Here is a 20,855-nt window from a genome sequence, read left to right as displayed (position 1 = left end):
GGAGGCTGGGCCATTTGGCAGGAATACTGTAAAGCTAATGTAAGCATCAGAAAGGACAACAGCTGGAATTTAAGGCCGCTTCCAAACTCAGAGCCTAGAACTCTATAAACTACAAGCCCAGGGAGCTAAGAGATGTGTCCTCAGTTACCCGTTTGGGCAGTTGCTGGACCGTGAGTGACTCTGGAAACTTTCAGTCTTGCTTTGAGGACCCCAGACCAAAGCTGCCCTTTGCCTGAAGGCATCTGCTGCACCTGCCTTTGGGAAGCTCGCAGCACACCGAGGCTAGGGTCCTGTCCTACCCAGGAGAAGCCCTCACATAACGAGTTGTCTGACCATTTCTGGCAATGTGTAATCCAAGCGTTTAGGCCGAACTGTTTAGATAAGAGGGTGAACTCCTGGCGGGCGTGGCTCGGAGGCCCAACAGGCAACCAGACAGATTTCGGAAGGGGCCCGGCTTTTCTGTTACCACGGATTAGGCAATCGGGCTGCGGGGATGGGAGGTCGGGGGCGGAGTCCGGGCTCTGGGGCGACACCTGCGCAGGCCGCTGAGCTGCACCGAGACCTCGCAGGCCCCGCGCGCTGCTGCCCGTCCACGATGTGGCTCCGTGCTCTGGTCCTGACCTCTCTCGCCGCTTGCACGGCTTGGGGTGAGTCCTGAAATACAAACAGCAAATGTCGGGGCGCACATTTAGAAATCCTTGCCCTCGGTCGAGATGGATGGAGATGCGATAGGACAAAAATATGGCAGGTCCTGTTCCGCAGCGGCGCGCGCCCTCTGCAGTTGGACTCGAACCTGGAGCCGCGGAGCCCAGGCAGCCCCGGCCCCGCGCAGACGCGCAGAGACAAACGCTCAGCCTGCAGCGGCACGCTCCGGGCGCGGGAGGGCGACACCTGAGGAATTTAGGGAGCTCGGTTCATCTCCCCCGTGACTGTTAGTCCAGATAGGGCCAGTCACGGGGAGTGGCTTAGCAGGGTATTAAAAGCATCGACTCTGAAGCCAGAGTGCGCGGGTTTGAATCTCAGTTCAGCACTTCCTAGCCCTGTGTCCTTAGGCAAGATACTTAACTTTTCTGTGCCTCGGTCACCACGTCTTTAATTTAGGGATGACCTACCTGGGCGGTTGTTTCTAAAGCACTTAGGATAGTGCCTGGTATTGAGAAGGTACAGAAAAGGGACAGATAAATAAAGGGATTGTATTAAAATGTAGTGTATTAATAGACATTTTGAGGTGTGGCCAGGCCAACATATCAGGAGCCAGCTGCAATTGGGAAAAAAGTGTTATTTATATTCCCAGAGGAGGGGTGCGCCACCGGGGTGGGGAAGAAGCGGGAGGGAAAGCACCAGCGTCAGTCAGGAGGCGGGCAGGGGCGGTGCTGTGGGCAAGAGCCTTTACTGTGGTTTCCACTGGACAGAAGAGGCAAGGCAGGGTAAGCAGGCTGGGGATTGGCTGGTTTGAATAATTTCAGGGTCTTTGGGGCACAGGGGCTGTCCCTAGTTGTCTAGTATCTGTCCCTGAGGTGATCAGGGCAGGTGGATAGTGGCCCAGGGTGTGAGACCTGATAAAGGAGGTGGCTGGGGTGTGGGCTCTGGATTGATTGGACCCTGGGAAAGACAGTTCCTCCAGGGTCAGAAAGGCCTCAGATGCCAAAGTGTGAGAATACAGAAAATAAAATAAATGGTTAATACAGGGGTAGAGCGAGGGACCTCAGAATGCATCTGTGCCATTTTACAGACGGAGAAACTGAGACTCAGAGAGGGATATGTACTTGCCAAAGGTCAAGTGGAAAATCATGCCCTGGTTTATCTCTAGCTTCTGAATCCAGAGCCAGTGCCCTGCCTGACATTCTACCAATGCCTGAAAGCCCATACCCCGTCTGGATTTTGTCTTCTTTCTGGCTGTGTGAGGCTGTTAGAGGCCAGGAACTGAGTGCAAGGGCGGAGTAAGAAAGGAAAGGAACCAAATCTGGAGTGGAACATTCCTTTACCGTTGGTTACCCCATGACAATGCCATCCCATATCCATCTTTAGGAAGTTGATATGGGCTGCTTACATTTCCTCAGTTTTCTCATCTGTAAAATGGGCATATTAACACCTACCTAGCTGAGCTTTTTCGAGCATTATGTTAAAGAAAGTGTAATGCACGTCTGGCTCAGTAAGTGCTCAGTATGTGTCCATTACATGTGATGTAGGTGGTAATTCCTCGTACCACTCCTGTTTACGCCTCCCACCCCACCCACCTGCTTTTTCTCCCTTGGCAATTTGGCTTCTATGCACTTCATCTCTTCTGAAGGATATCACTGACCCAATTAAGGCCGAGCCCAGTGGTTTCTCCTTGGACTTTACCCTCCTTCGCCTCTTTGAAGCACTCAGCACTCTCGGCCAGCGCCTCCTCCTCCTCCCTGGGCTCCCATGACACCGTGACGGTCTCCTGCCACTGCTCTGACGGACATGCTCAGTCTCACTGTAGCTGTCCCTTTGTTTGCTCTTCAGCTCTTTCTCTTCTCTCTCACGCTGGTCTCTTCAGTGAAGTCACACACATCCATGGTGGGCACCCTCACTTTCAGGTAGGTGAGTCCACCCTGCCCCCTCACCCAACCTCCTTCCAGTCCTGAAGTGCCCACATCCTGTGGCATCTTCTTACCAGGACATCTTGGTGATTTCTCAACTGAACCTGTGTACACTGGAACCCAGCATCACACGCCAGCTCTTTGGTCTTTCCCTTCCATATCCTTCACATCCAGGCAGGGACCAAATCCTCATTCAAAATTCCATATAAACTTCACCATATTCATAAAAATTTTCTTCTAATTATTAAAACGGAAGTTCAGTGCAGATAACTTGGAAAAAACAAAGAAAAAATGTCATGTGCAATGTCACTGCCCACTGACATCTCAGTATACATGCTTCCAAGGAAGTTCATTTTGGTATTATTTGTAAAGTTAGCAACAACAACAAAAGAATACAATATGAATGTCTGCAGTATGGGACTGGCTACTCAACATGAGACAGGAATACTGTTTTGTAACCTGGTTTTGCATAATTTCCAATATCATTGAATATTCTTCTATGAGACCAAATCCTGATTATTCTTTTCTGTTCTGGCCACACATTTTGAGGGAGATGTTCACATTTTGTTTGTATCCAAAGGGAAGCAATTGGGAGGATGAGGCTAGCAATTATTTCTTATGGGGGATGCTTGGCAAATGGAGGTTACCGAGGCCAGACAAGAGACTTGAGAGTTAGGCATGATCAAGGGTCTGAAAGTGACCTGCTGCATCAGAGGAGATCAGATTAGCTCAGCATGGTCCCATGGCAGGTAGAACCAGGACTGGTGCAGAAGCTGCGGGGATATGAATTTCAGCTCAGTGAGGGAGAATTGTCAGCTCCACAAGAATGGAGCAGACAGGGATCTGACTCCCAGTTTTTCCCTCTCTTCTCTGGATGACCCTGCTCAGAGCCAACAGAAGAATATTCCTCAAGTTTACCCTGTCCCTTGCTGCACAACTGTTCTGGCTGCTTATTTGTCTACTAACTCAAACCCAAGCACTTAGCCTGGCATTTGAGTCCCGCCCCGCCCGGCATCCTCTCATTCTAGGATTAATTTCCTCTGTCCATAGACTCCATCTGGTGCACACAGGCCACTCACCCTTCCCCAGGCAGGCCCTGCAGGGTCGGCGAGGCCTCCAATGTCAAAGCATCAGAATACAGAAAATAGAATTTGTGTTTAATACCGTGGTGCAGCTGTCTCCGAGCCTCGGCACATTCTCTTCTCTCTGCTTTATACCTGCCTCTTCCATCTCCCCTTATTCAATCCCCCTCCCCCTGCAAGCCCCAGCTCCTCCACGATGCCACCACTCAGAAGGCCTCTCTCCCTCTTCTAACTCTTGTAGCACCTTACTGGTACCTCTCCCAGGACATGGCCACTTTCTTCCCACTTTAGGGTCAAGTATGCATGTGGCTCATTCTCCCGACGAGGTTCAGTGCCATGAGAACAGGGGCCACCTCTTGGTCATCTTCTCATCCAGCAGCTCAGTGCCAGAATCCTAATGAACATGTTTCCAGAGGCTTCTAAGAGGGAAGCTAAATGTCTTGTTCATTCCTAGCAGTTCTTTTGTTACTTTTGACTGGATGCTTTTATGCCTTCAACTCCAATTTGCTCCTTAAAACAGCCCTGTGAGTTAGAAAGGACAGTAAAAACTCATCCCTTTTTTATATCTTTTATAAACTGAGGTCTAGAGAGTTTAGGTGACTTATTTGAGGTCACATGCCTAGAAAGTGGGTAAACCCACCTGGATTCCAGGTCAAACCTTTCACCTCTGATGTGTCCTTATTCCCTCTCAATGTCCATCAGGTCATCCATCCTCGCCGCCTGTGGTGGACACTGTTCATGGCAAAGTCTTGGGGAAGCACGTCAGCTTAGAAGGATTTGCACAGCCTGTGGCCGTCTTCCTGGGAATCCCTTTTGCCAAGCCGCCTCTTGGACCCCTGAGGTTCACTCCACCGCAGCCTGCAGAACCATGGAGCTTCGTAAAGAACACCACGTCTTACCCTCCTATGTAAGCTGGTGGGGCTGGCTTTGGCACCTTTCCATGGTTTTTTGCCTCCAAATGATACAGGAAGGAGTGAAGGCAACCCCCTGATTGGCTTACACTTTGTTCTGGAATCCTTAAGAATATCATAGAAACTTGACAACATTCCAGAACTCTCACAGCATTCTAGAGTCTTTTATTCACCACGTATTTATTTTGCAGCTACTGTGTGCCAGGCATGTTCTAGGTTCTTGGGATTTATTAGTGAAAAAAACAATCACTACCTTCATGGAGCTTGCATTCTAGCTGGGGAAGACAAACAATAAACAATCTGCAAGTTAATAAATAATGTAATATGTTAAAATATAAGTGCTTCGGGAAAAAAGCAGTTGAGCAGGTGGGTTAGATTAGAAGTAATGTCCTATTTCCTCTCCTGTCTTGAGCCTTGACATAGTTGGGGAGTGGCGTGGGAAAGGAGGCGCAGCTCTCAAGTGTGTCTAGCTACTTATTCACGAATAGAGCAACGTTGGTGTGTCCCAGTCACCCTGGCCAAGCTGCGCAAAAAAGTCCAGGTGCTCCAGTCAGCCTCACACCTGCCCCCTAGAGCACCTTAGACACCTATATGTGTCCACTGGACATTATTTATCTCCTCAGCAAGGCATTTCTGAGGACTTCCAGGATCCTGCCTCTGGCTGACTTCTTTCTGTTCCTTTCTTTTAAAAATAATACTTACTGTTTTTGCTTCCTGATTGCAAATGTAATACATACTTCTTACAGAAAATTTAGGAAATACAGAGAAGAAAACGTAAGAAAATTAAAGTCATCTACAATTCTACCAACCAGAGAGAATTGCTGTTAATATTTTAGATCATGTGTTTCAGTCTTTTATCTGTTACATACTTTCTTCTTGAAAATGAAATCATATACACAAATAGTTTGGATACCTACTTTGTTCATTTATAAGTATATAATGAACATCATTCTATGCCATTAAATATCATAGCCTGACATTTAATAGATGCATTATATTGGATATTGAGCCATAATTTATTTACCCAAACTCATGCTGGGGTCATTAAATTGTTTTAGATATTTTGTTTGTTTGTTTCATTTTGTTTTTGGTGGCTGGCCAGTACAGGGATCTAAACCTTGACCGTGGTGTTATCAGAACTGCACTCTAACCAAGTGAGCTAACTGGCTAGCCCTATGTTTTTGATCATATAAATAGCACTGTGATGAACATTTTTTAGCTAAATGTTTATGCACATTTATGGATATTTTAGGATAAGTCCCAAGAAATGACATTTCTAAGTCAGAGAGTATGCACCTTTTGTTAAATTTCCCTCCAGAACTGTTCCAATTACACTTCTTGCATTGATATATAAGAATCTCCATTCAGCGGACCTTTGCCAATTCATGGGGTTATAAAAAAAGTTTTTGGCTATTACATAGGCAAAAAAATAATAATTATTATTTTGCTCTTTACTTTGCATTTAGCTGAACACTAGTGAAGTTGAACGCTTTTTCCCTTTTTTGACATTTGAATTTCTTTTTGTATGAATTCTATGCCCCTTGCTGGGCATAATTTCCCAGCATGGAAATCAGGAAGTCATCTTTGCTGGCTCTGATTCTGCCACTTGACAGCTGTGTCTTCCTGGCACCTGAGCACCTCAGTAACCTTATCTACATATGGGGGCAGTGGTGCCTGCCTTCTGCGCACATTGAGATATGGGAATGTTGCTTATAATATACTTGGAAATATAAGCACTACATAGCATGGATCTTCTTGGCTGTGTGACCTTGGACAGGTTCTCTAGCCTCAGTTTTCTCATAGGTAAAATGGGGATGATAATAGAACCTATGTCATGGGGCTGATCTGAGGCTTAAATGAGTTAATACATAAGAAGTACTTAAAACGGTGCCCAGCACACTGGGAGAACTCAATAAATATTACCAGTTTTAATCTATATTCAATCTTTGAGATCTCTTATCAGGGCAACTAACAGCACATGTCTCGGATGGGTTGATGGTAGAATCTTAGCATGTCAGGACTGTAAGACCCTTACAGAAATGACGCCTCTCACTTAGGCTTGGCAAATTGGGGCCCAGAGCAAGAAAGGAATTCACCCAAGGTCACACAGCAAATCAGTGCTGAGGCAGCGCTAGAATACAGTTATCGGTGGTGTCCCACAAAGATTTCACCCCTGACCTGTGCAGCCCTAAATGTCTGCCATTTGAGTGACTTCTCACGGTCTGTGGAAATCTCCTGTGGACCAGAACACATTTCCCTGATGGTGATCACCCTGCAGCCCACCATGTGGAGCCCAGCAGAGAGCTGGGTCATGTCACAGTCGGGTCCTTGACCCAGGGCATCCCAAAGGCTCCAGGAAGGGGAGAGGAATCAAGGCCTTTTCACTCTGCATGATCTTGGGAGCTCTTAGTGGGTCCCAGGGCCCCACCTGGCTGCCCAGATGTCCTCCTATCCATTCCAGTGTCTCAAGGCTGGTAATAGCAACTCCATTTTCTGACTTAAGCCTCCCAGTCAAGGGCTGGCCAGCTCCAGGACACACCTCGCTTAGATCTGGTTGAACGTCAGGGGTCCTTCTTTCTGGCCTTCCCAGGTGCTCCCAAGATACATTGGCGGGACAGGTGCTCTCAGAACTTTTTACCAACAGAAAGGAGAACATTCCACTCAAGTTTTCTGAAGACTGTCTTTACCTAAATATTTACACTCCTGCCGACTTGACAAAGAAAAGCAGGCTGCCGGTAAGCAGTGGGAACCGCTGGCCAAGATGTGAGAGTCCCAGCCTTCTGGGATCTTCCAGTGCAGACTGGAGGAGCCATCATGGGCTAGGACTGTTTCGGGGCCCCAGGGCTTTCTTTGACCACCGGAAACATGTATTTTTCATACCGCAGTTTCCCCTAGTGACATAGGGCCTCTGGGGGAGTTTGCTGTACATCTTCGATTCACATCTTATGTTTTCCAAGTTCTTTCATGCAAATAGAAGGACAAGAGTGCTTATTCTTAGTTGCTAGGTTAAGAATCTGATACCTGGAGCAGCTAAGACATAATTCCCAATAAAGTAAGAGCTGCAAGGAATCTTAGAGAAAAGCCAACAACCCAATCCTTCCTTTAACAGGTAGAGAAACTGAGGCCAGATGGGGGATGGGGCGGTCACACAATAGGGTTGGCAGGACGAGAGCCTGGAGTCTTCTGATCTTCAACCCAGTGCACTTTGACATGGACTAGGAAATTGAACTATGTGTGGCCTTTCCCCAGCACATAAATTCCATTTGTGACACCTGTCTGTGTCTGGGATAATCCAAGCACTTTCCTTTGCCTTTGGCCAACTGTCTGGGATTTGATTGTAGCTAATTTCCCTCCCTAATTGTCTTTGGTAGGGGCTGGTGACCCAGGGAGTCAGCATTTCCCAAATAAAGGAAGGGCCCGAGATGGGACAGGCTGCCAAATGCAGACTGATGGTGGGGAGGGTCTGCTGGCAGAGGAGTTGCCTGGGGTAGAAGAGAGAGGGGTGTTAAGGCCAGCTAGCCTCCCAGGAATGCCGCTGGCATGGTGCCCAGGAGTGGGGGAGGGTGTCTTTGAACTGTGACTAGAAGTTGACCCTACATGTGCTTTGTAAGGCACAAGGAGGTGAGGACAAAGGTCCATTTATTCATTCATTCATTTTTCTGTGATGAACTCAGTGCCCCCATATACACAGTTAGACTTGGGCGTTAGGGGAAAGGAGGAACACAGAACCATTCCCACGCAGCCCCCACCTTCAGGGATCTTGCCATCTGGGCTGCAGGGACACATGCTAACTTCTTCAGCGTGTTACTGCAGACCAGCCCTGGGGATCACTGTGCACTCAGAGATGGCTGTAAACTCAATCATGGCCAAGAGGTAGGCGACCAAACCAGACAACCCCTAGTCCTTCCTAGCTCTGCTTCCTGTAACCAGTGTGGCTGCCCCTCCCTGTGCAGGTGATGGTGTGGATTCACGGAGGTGGTCTGATGGTGGGCGGGGCATCAACCTATGATGGGCTGGCCCTCTCTGCCCATGAAAATGTGGTGGTGGTGACCATTCAGTACCGCCTGGGCATCTGGGGCTTCTTCAGGTAAGATGTTGGACTCTCCTCACACACACTGACCCCCAAAGCAAGGGTGCCAGGACCCCGGCTCTTCTTATGTCAGCCCTCAAGGGACCTTTGCTAAGTTCTTTAATGAAGCATCTTACTCCTTGATCCTCATTCCCCAGCTACAGCCGTCCACTCTGAGCTTTTGCATGCGCTGTTCCCTCTGCCTGGAGAGCCTAGTCCATCTGACAAACTCCTATTCATCCTGCATGGCCCAGCCACAGGCTACCCCCTCGGAAATGCTCACCTGCTTTTGACCTGTGCTGCCCAGCACATTGCACTCTGCTGTCATGGCAGTTAGAGGTAGCATGGCAGTTAATCGTCTACACATCTCATGGGAAAGGAAGGAAGGGGCAGACTCACGGAGGGAGCTCAGTAAATGTTTATGGCTGGAGGATGGGGGGCTGGAGATGGGAGGTTGTCAGCATCCGACCCCAGTGAACAACTCTCCCTGGAGGTGTGTCAGGGCCCACTCACCTCATTTCTCTTTGCAATCCACATACCCAGGAGTCAAAGCTAGAGTCTTCTCTGTGAAGTGTACATGGGGACAGGAACCAGGTTTCCTGCAGGACACAGTTACTCTGGGCCTTTTCAGAGTGCGCCTGACCCAGAACATCTGACCGTGAGAGGGCTGGTGGGTGGGCAGGGGGAGTGCACCGCTCACCACCAGGAAGACCTCGGAGCCAGAGGGGGTTCTGGTCTACCTGTCAGTGGGTTACCCCAGGCCAGTCATGTCCTACGTGTATCCCCTTCACTGAGGCTCTGTCCCTTTCACCCATGCTCATATCCCTACCCCCTGCTGCAGTAAAACTGCCACATGATCTCTCCCTCTTCTTCCTCCCCGTCTCCATACCCATGTCAGTCTGATTTTCACCTGACCATGCCAGCAGGCTGTTCTTATTGAGGTCACCAGTGACCTGCACCTGCTCTCCATTGACCTTCTGTGACCTCTCAGCAGCAGCCACAGGTGACCACCCACCCCTCTTTGAAATGCATCCTTCTCTTGGCACCTGGCCACCTCCCACCTCACATTCTCAGGCCTCTGCCTGTCCCGATCTCCCTCGCTGCTGATTCCCTGGGTGATGATCTCAGAGGGCTCTGGCTGAGCCCCCTGGTTTTAGCCCCCACCTCTCCTTTGATACCCAGATGCCCATGTTAACTGGCTGCTCCCATCTCCATTGGAGTCTGAAAGGTACCTCACACTTCACGTGAATAAACTGAGCCCTTGACCTCAGCTGCCCCTCCCCCAGCACCTCCTTGTCTGCTGCTGGAAGCTCATTCTTTGGGTTGTGGGCAGCCTGGACCCTCCTCTTTTTCTTGCACACCATGTCCAGTCATCCAGCAAATCCCCTTGGCTCCCCCTTTAAAATATATTCAGAATCCAACTACTTCTCACTTTGTCCCTTGCTTCCACCCTAATCAAAGCGCTCTCTCTCTCTCTCTCTCTCTCTCTCACCAGGATTCTTGTAAGAACCACCTACTTTTATAACCCTGCTACTTTTATTCTGTGGCTGATCCACACAATGATCATTTAAGACAGACTGAATCATGTCATGCCTCTGCACAAAATCTTGCAGTGGCTTCCTATGTTACTTACAATGACATCTGATATCCCTACCATGGTCCACAGGGGCTGTGTAGCAGCATCTCCTACATTCACACTTTTGTTTCTCGGGTCCCAGAGCCTTTGCACGTGCTGTTTCTTCTGCCTGGAATTCCCTTCTTTAGATATTTACAAGGCTCATGTGCTCAGTTCATTCAGGTTTCTACCCAAATGGCCCAGCCTCAAAGAGGCCTTCCCTGGCTATGTGAACTGCAATAGCAACCCACTGCCCATCCCGCAGCCTTTTTCCTTATCCTATTTTATTTTTCCTCAAGACACTTGTGAAAGTGTTTTGACATTATATGCCATATTTCTGCTTCTATATTTGTTTGTTTTTCATATTTCATATTTCATATATCTGTTCGTTTGTGGTCTGTAGTGTGAGTTCAGTGTGGACAGAAGTTTGGCCTGTTTGGTTCTCAGGTGTGCTCTAGCTCTTACAACAGTGTTGGGCACATAGTAGCTGCTCAGTGAGTAGTTGCCTGTCAATGAATATAGAGCCCTATGACAACTGTGCTGTGGGAATGGAAGGCAGACGGAGACCTCCGTGTCAGGGATGTGCAAGCCCAGCCTTCTTCTGGCAGGCTCACTGAGAGCCCCTGGCCCCTCTGTGATCCCAGTGCCCTGTCATGATGCCTGTGCTCCCCTCCTCTACCCTGTTCTCTTACTCACAGCACAGGGGACGAACACAGCCGGGGGAACTGGGGTCACTTGGACCAGTTGGCTGCACTGCACTGGGTCCAGGAGAACATTGCCAACTTCGGAGGGAACCCAGGCTCTGTGACCATCTTTGGAGAGTCAGCGGGAGGTGAAAGTGTCTCTGTTCTTGTAAGTGCTCCTGTCCCCAGGCCCCATCCCAGTCTTGATGTGGCTGCTGGTGGGACCTCTTGGAGACTTGCTAATCCAGCCATGGGCACCTTTGCTTACAAGATCTGGATTCAGGGCTGAGCCTACTCACTGCACAGAATCAGGTGGTGGAGAGCTAAGGACCAAACTCCCCTTGCCCCCAGGAAGCTCAGAGCTCAGCTTAAAAGTCCTGGGGCCATAAGAATGTACAGCCATAGCCACAGCCTATAACAGTGACGTTTCTCCTCTTCTAACTTGGTGGAGTTTTCTCCTTCCTAAACATTTTAACATTAGGATTCACCTCACTTGGGAAGTTGGGGTGGGTATAAATTACAGATAAGTAGAGGTGAGGACAGGAGTTGGACAAGAGGGTCACTGCTTGGCTTGAAGTCAGATCTACATGTCGAGAACACATGAGCACTAGGAGCGGGCAGGGCTTCCTCTGAGGTGGTCTGATGGCATGTCCATACCCACTGAGGGTCAGGGTGGTTTTGGGGAGGTGGGATGGAAGGGGGGATGGGGAGGGTTGAGACAGAGGGTGTGGGGCACAGACACAACGTGGGGATGTGAGATGTCTTGTTGGTGTGGGGAACGAGGCTGGGGGAGACATCGAGGGAAGCTAAGATGGAAAACCAGATTAGAAAGGTCTGGAAGCTGTAAGAAACCCTCCAGCTGCCTCAGAGTTGAGCAGAGTCAGCCCTTTTACTGTATTTCTCAGACATATGTTGCTTTTATACTTGGATACTCAGAGGAAAATGTTTTATATTTTTTAAAGGAGAGACAAAGGAAAAATACAGGTAAGTCCAAAGAAGAAAACGTCATTCACATTCCACTACCCGAGGAGAGTCACTGTGGACATTTTGACATGTATTTTTCTAGTCTTTTTTCTATGACTCTTCCTTCCTTCCTTCCGTCTTCCCTTCCGTCCTTCCTTCCTTCCTTCCATCTTCCCTTCCGTCCTTCCTTCCTTCCTTCCATCTTCCCTTCTGACCTTCCTTCTTTCCTTCCCTCCCTCCCTATTTCTATCTATAATTATCTCTCTATCATCTATGTATCTTGATTTTTAATTAAAAATCTCCTTAATATTATGGTATAACATAATTATTTCCCTAAACATCAAACACTCTCCCATAATATTATCTTTTATACTTGCATGCTATTCCATGCTAAGAATGAAAAGTTTGCTTATTTATCCAACCTTATACTATTGAGCTGTTTCCAATTTCTGCTGTTGGAAACAACATGAGCACCTTTAGAAGCCTTTCTGTGCCTCCGTGATCATTTTTCTTAGGATAAATTCTGAGTGATGGAAATGATGAATCAGAACTTGTGGCTAGGAATAGCCAAGCTGTCTTTCTGATTCTGTCACACACTTTCTGCTCCATCCCTGGCTCTGTGCTGTGGCTCCACCCACTGTGGTTCTCCTGGAGGAGCCGCGCCCCAGGGTGAGCCTGGGAAACAGACTGAGCTGCAGAGTCTGCAGGGGAACAGGCCGGGACAGGGCTGGGGAAGGAGGTAGCCTTGAAGAGCAAACGTGTCACTGACCCCTTGCCGTGAGCATAAACTCTCCTCCTCTCCACTTGCCTCCCAGGTTTTATCTCCCTTGGCCAAGAACCTCTTCCACCGGGCCATTTCTGAGAGTGGCGTGGCTCTCACTTCTGTTCTGGTCCGGAAGAATGTAAATCCCCTGGCTAAGGTAGGTCTCACACTAGACAGCTCCCGCACGCTTTCCTCTGTTCTCCTGGAATCCTCAGGGGTCTTGCTTGCTGTGGGATCCAGGTGACATACTCAAAGAATCACTAATTGAGAATGGCTAAGCAGGAAGGGCAAGGAGACACCTTGTCAACCTCCCAAGCTTACAGTCAAGCAAACGGGGGCAGAGCGTGGAAGCGATTTGCCAAGGTCAGCAAATGATCAGGGCAGAACAAGGACTCCAGCTTGTGCCTCTGGGCTGCTAGCACAGGGCACTGTCCACCGACCACACTCCTCCAGGGCTGTTGAGGCAGGGTGCCAAGCTGGACAGCGGGCAGTGGATGGTGTCACTCAAGCCCTGAGTTGTGGTGGATCACTTGCAGGACGCAGGCTTGGAGTGGTTCCTCGTGGAGGGCCTTGGGACTGTGGTTGGATGCTGGAGAATTCATTCATTGATTCATCCATTCACTCAACACATAGTTTTGACATAGCCAGACACCTAGCAACCTCATGAAGCTCCGCTCTAATACAAGAGATAGATTAGTAGTTATGTAGTCATGCCAAGTATAAAATGTCAACTAAGACAAGAGCAATAAAGGAGAGGTACCTGCTGTAATAACAGAACCCAAAAGGATCATTCGGTCTAGATGTAGGGGAGGTTATCAGGAAAGGCTTCCTGAAAAAGTGATGTATGAGCCAGGATCAGAAAGATGTGTACCAGTTTTCTTGGTGAGCAGAGAAGATTCTGGGGAGAGGGAACAGCACGTGCACATGTCCTGTGGTAGAAGGAAGTATCTTGAGAGTGAGAGTGAGATAAGGCTGATGTGGCCGGAGAAGAGAGAGCAGCGACAACTTGGACTGAGCTGAGGGTGGGGACATTGGCAGGGGCCATGCTGCATAGGACCTGGTGAAGGTTTTGTCTTTATCTGGAAAGCCGTGGGACACCAAGGGAAGGGACGATCAACAGGGTTGGCTCTGCTGAGGAGTGCCCACTGCAGCCAGTGACGTGGAGGGTTTTGGTAGGGCTGCGGGGCTGGTTTTGGTGGAGTGGTGGGGGCAGCGTCCAGGCTTGAAGGGGCTGGTAAGCCGGAGAGGAGGAAATGGAGACACCAAGAATTTTTAGAATTTTTGAGATTTTTTCCCCCCAGAATTCTTTGGTTATAAGCAACAGATGCCCACTGGATCAGGCTGAAGTCAAGAAGGTAGAATTTAGTTTGCAAGGAAATAGACATGGGAGGGGTGAGGCTGGCTTCATGAATAAACAGGAACCAGAAATTGCAAAATGAAGGGTATCCAAGACTCTCTCACCTCTCTGCTCCACCTCCCACCTCGCTCCTTCTCCCTGTTCCAGTTTATTTATCCAGCAAACACATACCGAGCGTTATTCTGCATCACTCACCGTCCTGCTCTGGGCAGCGCACACTCACCCTGGCCCCCTGGCACGGATTCTGCCTTCTGTCCATCTGTGCCTTCTTTCTGGCCAAACTTTGCTTCCCATCCATATGACCCCCCATCCCCTCCCCTACCCCATCACATTTGCCCCTTTTGTTCCAGAAAGGAGTCAGTTTTTCTTCTCTGTTTTAGAAATCGAGCATTTTCATGTTAGCAACTCTGCACCCCACGTCCAGATCAAGCGTGAAAGAGGCTCCCTGTCCCTTCTTGGTTTCAACCCCCGCCCTTGGTGCACAAATACGGCCTCTGAGAACAGCGAGGGTGATGGAGTGCCAGGTAGTCCAAGCCCCGGAATCTGAGACTGGCTACCGTGAGCCTCCCCTTCAGTGGGGTTTTCTTTTTAAATTTTTTTTTTTTTTTTTTTTACGAGGAAAAGAGGTTCTGGACTTGGGCCAGGAGTTTTTCATGAATTAATCTGGGCTCCTCAGTGGCTTGCCTTGGGGCCCCTCGCCAAATCTGGGCCTGTTTTTGTGTGGCTCTTGAGCTAATAATAACTTTTTTTTTCATTTCTAAATGTTTGAAAAAAAATCAAAAGAAAATAATATTTCATGACCTATGAAAACTACATGAAATTCAAATTTCAGCATCCATAACTAAGTTTTATTGTAACACAGTGACTTTTCAATACAGCATCAGAGCTGGATAACTAGAAAAGGACCAGGTAGCCCACAAAGCCTCGAATACTCACTATTCACCCTTTGACCAAATCTTTGCTGGGCCCTGCCCTGGAGAGTCATGTTTGATTATTATGTCAAACTCTAACACACGCCTTTGCAGGTGGAAGCTCTAGCAGTTCCCAAACACCTCACTCACCTGTGAAGCGACATCTGTGCGTTGCAATGGATGACACGCTGCTTTCCTTTAGGGCTCCCATTTAGATCACATTCTGTACTTTCTGAAGTGCCTTTGTGGGAATCCTGTTAGCCAGACCTCCTGCAATTCTGCGTGAGTTTTAGTGGTGGGGACCCATGGTACTCCCCTAAGCACCTCACATGTGTTAACTCATAAGGAGGTGCAATCATTATCCCCACCTAGGGGTGGAGAAACCAAGGCACAAAAGAATTGCTTGCCTGAGGCCAAATGGCTAGTAAGTGGAGGAGCCAGGATTTGAAACCAGACAATGGAATTCGAGATTCCATACTCTTAACCCCACTCCACACTGCCTCTCTTGAGACATTCAACTCTGAGATCATTATGCCCATTTTAGCAGAGAGAAGGTACCAGAGACACAGATTGTGAAACTGGATCATGTCACAATTCAAATTAGTAACAGAGGCAGCACTCTGTGGGACTCAGAAGCCATACCTGCTGGTCTGGAGGATTTTCTGCTACCCATGCTGCCTTCAGAGATTGGACTTGGGTAGAACCCCTTTCCATATTGATGGAGGGAAGGGCCATCACTGCTGAACTCTGCTGTTGCCTGTGATCTCTGCAGCAAATTGCTGTCACTGCTGGGTGTGAGACCACCACCTCAGCTGTCATGGTTCACTGCCTGCGCCAGAAGACAGAGGATGAGCTCTTGGATGTGACACTGAAAATGGTAGGTGCATCACTCTAGTGTCCCTACCCCCAACCCTCTAAACTTGGCCCCAGGCTTCATGATTTCAGCTGTTCTCTCATCCTAGGAAAACTACCTGGGACAGTCTCTCACCTCTCAGGAACCTCTGAATCTGAATGTGCAATTTTTTTTTTTTATTGTGAAATGCCTCAAATGTCAAAAAGAGTCCAAAAATAACATGATAAAAAATTATGTAATAATTCACCAGCTCTATCAAAACTTAATATTTTGCCATTCTTATTTTAGATATATTTTAAAGAAATTAAACATTATGTGTTCCCAGGGGTAACCACCATCCTGAATTTTGGGGATGGGGATATTAAGCACAAGGATTTTCAGAAAGGTGTCTGAAATTTATCTTAGATGATTTAGAAACTCTGTAGATTGTAACCCAGTAGTGGCCCAATTTTCTGAGACTGCCTCAGTCGTGGTTGTAGGATAGCCATCTATCTACCATTCGTTCATGTGTCATCTGTCCATCCATCCACCCTTCCATTTTATTATCCGTCTATCCATCCACTAATCCACCCAATTCATTGATATCCTTTCATCAATCTAGTATCAATTCATCCGTAACTTTTCACTCACCTATTTTCAATCCATCCATTGTCTATGCATCATCCAGACACCATATATTTTCACTCTATCATCCATTTCCACAAAACAATGATCTAGCCCTCCCCTATATGCTAGTTATCATCCATCTGTCCGTGTATCTACCCAACTCACCCACACTCTGTGTACTGACCAACTTCATCCACCCGTGTATCCACCCATCCATGCTAAACATATGGCGGAGGTCAGGGGAGGTGATACAGACATGAATTGGACATCTTCTCTGTTCACAAGGAACCATCCAAGGGGAAACACACCCATATACTTAGTGGGTTAAGTATGGTGGGTGTACAGAGAGGGGAAGCGTTCTTTATAGCCAGCAGGGATGCTTCACAGAGAAAGTGACATTTGAGGATTGATGGATGGCTGTGTCATCACAGGGAAGCTCAGGATAAAGACCCAGAGAATACAGTGACTAGGGCCAATGGGAACCATTCCCTTTGTGGGGAAGGGTGTGAATGTGAGCTTAGGAGTAGCCAGAGCCCCTGGATTCTCTATCTGGACCTGATCACCTGGGAGCCGAGGGGTTGGCCTCTAGCACTGGACTCTGCCTCTGCCTGTATTGACATGGGTTGAGTCCAATGTGGCCTGGAGGCTTGGTTCATCAGACTCAAATAAGGTGACCAACATGTTCAAGGAATTAAAACACAACTTTTCTGAAGCCTAGAGAGAGGCAAATATTTCAGCAGTTTTCCATGTGGCACAAGAGGACCCTGCTTGTAAGGGAAGAGTTGGTGACTTTGGGAAAACCCAGACGACCTAAGAACCCAGGACATCCTTCTGAGATTTTCTGAAATTTTGTGGAAGTGCTTCCATGATTATCCACTGCCCCCCTGACACACACACTCTCATACACACACACATACACACACACACACACTCTCATACACACAAACACTCACACATGCACACATACATACATACACACACACACTCTCATACACACACACATACACACACACACACTCTCATACACACAAACACACACTCAGACACGCACACATACACACAGACACACATTCTCATACACACACACACTCACACATGCACACATACATACACACACTCTCATACAAACACACACACGCACACATACATACATACACACACACTCTCATACACACACACACTCACACATGCACACATACACATACACTCTCATACACACAAACACACACTCACACACGCACACATACACACACACACTCATACACACACACTCACACATGCACACATACACATACACTCTCATACACACAAACACACACTCACACACGCACACATACACACGCACACACTCATACACAAACTTTCATACACACATACACACAATCACACACACACATATACACACAGGCACACACTCATACACACACTTTCATACACACACACACACATGCACATACATGATCATACACACATACTTTCATACACACACATACACACACACTCATACACACATACACATATACACACATACAGACACATTCATAACACACACACACAAACACGCAAACACCCCTGGGTGGTGGGGCTACAACCCATGAAGGAGAGACTCTTCCTGGTCACTTCGTGCATACAGGTCTGACCTGTTAGCTATAGCGTCACATTACAGTCACTGCGGTCTTGGTGAACACACACCAAAGAGAAGCATGGGGTGGGATGAGTTTCACTGAGCCTGTAGGAGTCAGAACTTTCTAACACAAGATGAGAAAACTCATCTCAAGTTGCCTTGAGTAGAAAGAGCAATGTGTTGTAACAGAATCTTCAGGTAACTGAAAAATCCAGGAGTTGATGGCTTCAGGCGTGGCTGGATCCAGATGCTCATATGATATTATTGAGAATGTACCTGTCTCTGTCCCTCAGCTTTTCAACTTCTCTGTGTTGACTTCCCTGTAAGGCACGTTTGCCCCTGAGAACACTAAAGACAACACCACTGTGCACTTACATCTTATCTGCTTAGAAACCCTCTCTCCCAATAATTCTCGTAAAAGTTTTAGGATAAACTCTGTTGGACTGACACGCGTATGGGCCCATCTCTGAACTAATATCTGTGTTCATGGAGATGGAGCACCCCGGTCACATATAGATACATGAATTCATTGAGTGAGAATGGGGAAGAGTGGGGTCTCCTAAGGGAATGTTGGGGTGTTGTCACCAGGAACAAGAAGGGGCAATGGGTGGAGGATGGGGCAGGCACAAACAGCGGATGGCAGAGACGTCCTGGCTCAGTGTCCCCAGGGCCTGTCCTTCCCTTGCTAGTGGCTGCCCCTCCCCCATCCCACCTACACCCTGTGCTCAAGCCCGGCAGAGCCAGTGTCCTGCCCACTTCCTCTAGTGGTGGCCGGGGTGGCACCGGGAAGGAGAACCTGACACCTCTGGGACAGAGCTCACAAAGATCAGCTTTCCTGCCAGGAAGCCTTCTCACCCACATCCTCTGCCTTTGTCTTCACAGAACTTTTTTGCTCTCGATTTACATGGAGATCCCAGAGAGGTAAGGACCTTTGGTTTCTTGACTATAGGTTTTGAGTCTTAATACCTTTAAGCTCCAATGAACGATGAATGAAAGAATCCTCCCTTGGGGAATCCTGGTAACTCCTTATGTGTATATTGCTGACACCCAGAGAGGGGCAGTGACTTGCCTGGGTAACACAGCCAGGAGGACCATAGGCAGACCTTGAACCTGTTCCCCTGACTCCCAGTCCAGTGCTCCCAGCCAGCAACTCTGAGTCCCCTGGGCCCAGCCTACCCGCTTCTTATTTCTATTTCCTGTTCCCCAAAATGGCCCTGTGGGTGGAGGCTGGACTAGACCCTTTCACTGTCAGGAAACAGAGATAAGTGGATCAGGATTTCTTCAGGAGCCTTTACTGAGGAGTACCGTTCTTCTGGGAAGGCACAGGGCTGATTAGCTGTGCAGGGCGGGAGCCTAGACTTTCAGGTCTGAGGACACCATCCTCTTCCCGGCACCCAAGGAACTCCAGCAGTGTCCTCCCCATTTCTTCCTCCACTCCCACCTCCACAGGGGTGCCAGGGTTTGGTGACATCACCTGTGCAGCATCTTACAATCCTGTCCTCTCTGCTCCCTCCCTGGAGATCACAGCACCTCCCTGAAAAGGTCTTGTGAGGATTAAATGAGAGTCACCAGCCATTCGGAAAAGATTTAATAAGCACTTACTATGTGCCAGGACCTGACCTAAGAGCTGGGGATATGGCAGTGAAACAGACAAGGTTCCCTGCCCACTTGGAACCTCTCATTTCAGTGGGTGAAGAGTACAATCAAAATAAAATAAAATGAAATAAAATATTTAGCATGTTTGGTGATGCTCAGCATTACAGAGAAAAAGAAATGGGGATAGAGTTGCCAGTGGTTTGAACTTAGATAGCAGGTTCAGAGTCAGGGTCAGGGTCAGGGAATGGCTCGACCAAAAGGTGGCATGTGAACCAAACTCTGGAGGAGGGGAGGAAGCCAGCTGTCAGGAAAGCTGGAGGAAGCATATTCCAGGCAGAGGGAATGGCAGCTGCAAAGGCCCTGGGGCAGGCAGCTCATGTGGCTAGAATGGAGGAAGTGAGGGGCAGAACAGGCTTGAGGCTAACGAGCTAATGGGAGGTGGGAGGTGGTCATTTGAAGGACTTGGATTTTGAAGCCTTCGGAGGGTTTTGAAAAGAGGAGTGTCATGATCTTCAACTTTACAAAGGTCTCTTTGACTGCTATCTTGAAAATTGACTGTAGGGAAGGCACAGGGCTGATACAGGAAGATCACTTTGCTGCAATGATCCTGGCAAGGGTTTCTGGCAGCTTAGGCTAAGACCATAGCAGCAGGGGTGGTGAGAAGTGTTTGGAGTGTGGATATTTTGAAGGAATAGCTGACAGGATTTGCTGATGGATGGGCTGTGAGGCATGAGAAAAAGACAGGAGTGAAGGATGCCCCTGAGTTTCCCGACCCAACCGAGTTAAAGCGCACGGCCTGCACAACTTCATCACCTGCTGCAGCTTCATGACACTGGCAGCCACCGAGTGACAGCGGCAATAATGTCCTCCTCAGTGCTGCTGATGTCGGTCTTCCCCACATGGATGCTGCCCCCACTCGGGCCCTCATTGTCTCCCTCTGGACATTTACTATCTTCTCCCTCCACCTTCCCTCCCATCTCCCATGCCTCATGTCCTGCTAGACTTACCCTCCTAAACACAGTCAGAGCATGTCATCTCCCCCACCCTTCTTAAAGGCCTGACCTTTCTTATGTGACATCTGAGTGGCTGCTGTGTGCCAGATATGATGCAGATATGTTCTCTACCATCTGATTCTCTCTCTAGACCCTGCATTCCTCCAAGCCCAGAACCCTGAAGTTCCTGGGATTAGCCCTGCACCATGACACCTCTGTCCCTTTGCACATGGCATCCCCACTGTTTGGAAATTCTCACCCCT

General features: G+C 48.4%; 1 protein-coding gene across 1 annotated transcript in view; it reads left to right on the top strand.

Moving 5' to 3' along the window:
* Positions 1-595: 595 nt before the first annotated feature.
* Positions 596-20,855, top strand: part of CES1 (carboxylesterase 1) — a 30,336-nt gene continuing 10,076 nt past the window's right edge. The window contains exons 1-8 of the mRNA XM_063109095.1: positions 596-647; positions 4,352-4,556; positions 7,151-7,295; positions 8,514-8,647; positions 10,943-11,096; positions 12,706-12,810; positions 15,694-15,798; positions 18,887-18,925. Of these exons, the coding sequence (XP_062965165.1) occupies positions 596-647; positions 4,352-4,556; positions 7,151-7,295; positions 8,514-8,647; positions 10,943-11,096; positions 12,706-12,810; positions 15,694-15,798; positions 18,887-18,925 (939 nt within the window). The remainder of the gene's footprint in view (positions 648-4,351; positions 4,557-7,150; positions 7,296-8,513; positions 8,648-10,942; positions 11,097-12,705; positions 12,811-15,693; positions 15,799-18,886; positions 18,926-20,855) is intronic.

This window comes from Cynocephalus volans, chromosome 10 (genome assembly GCF_027409185.1).
Source record: "Cynocephalus volans isolate mCynVol1 chromosome 10, mCynVol1.pri, whole genome shotgun sequence".
NCBI classification, from domain to species: domain Eukaryota; kingdom Metazoa; phylum Chordata; class Mammalia; order Dermoptera; family Cynocephalidae; genus Cynocephalus; species Cynocephalus volans.
Note: the sequence above shows the minus strand (reverse complement) of the source record. Positions and strands in the feature narration are given on the sequence as shown.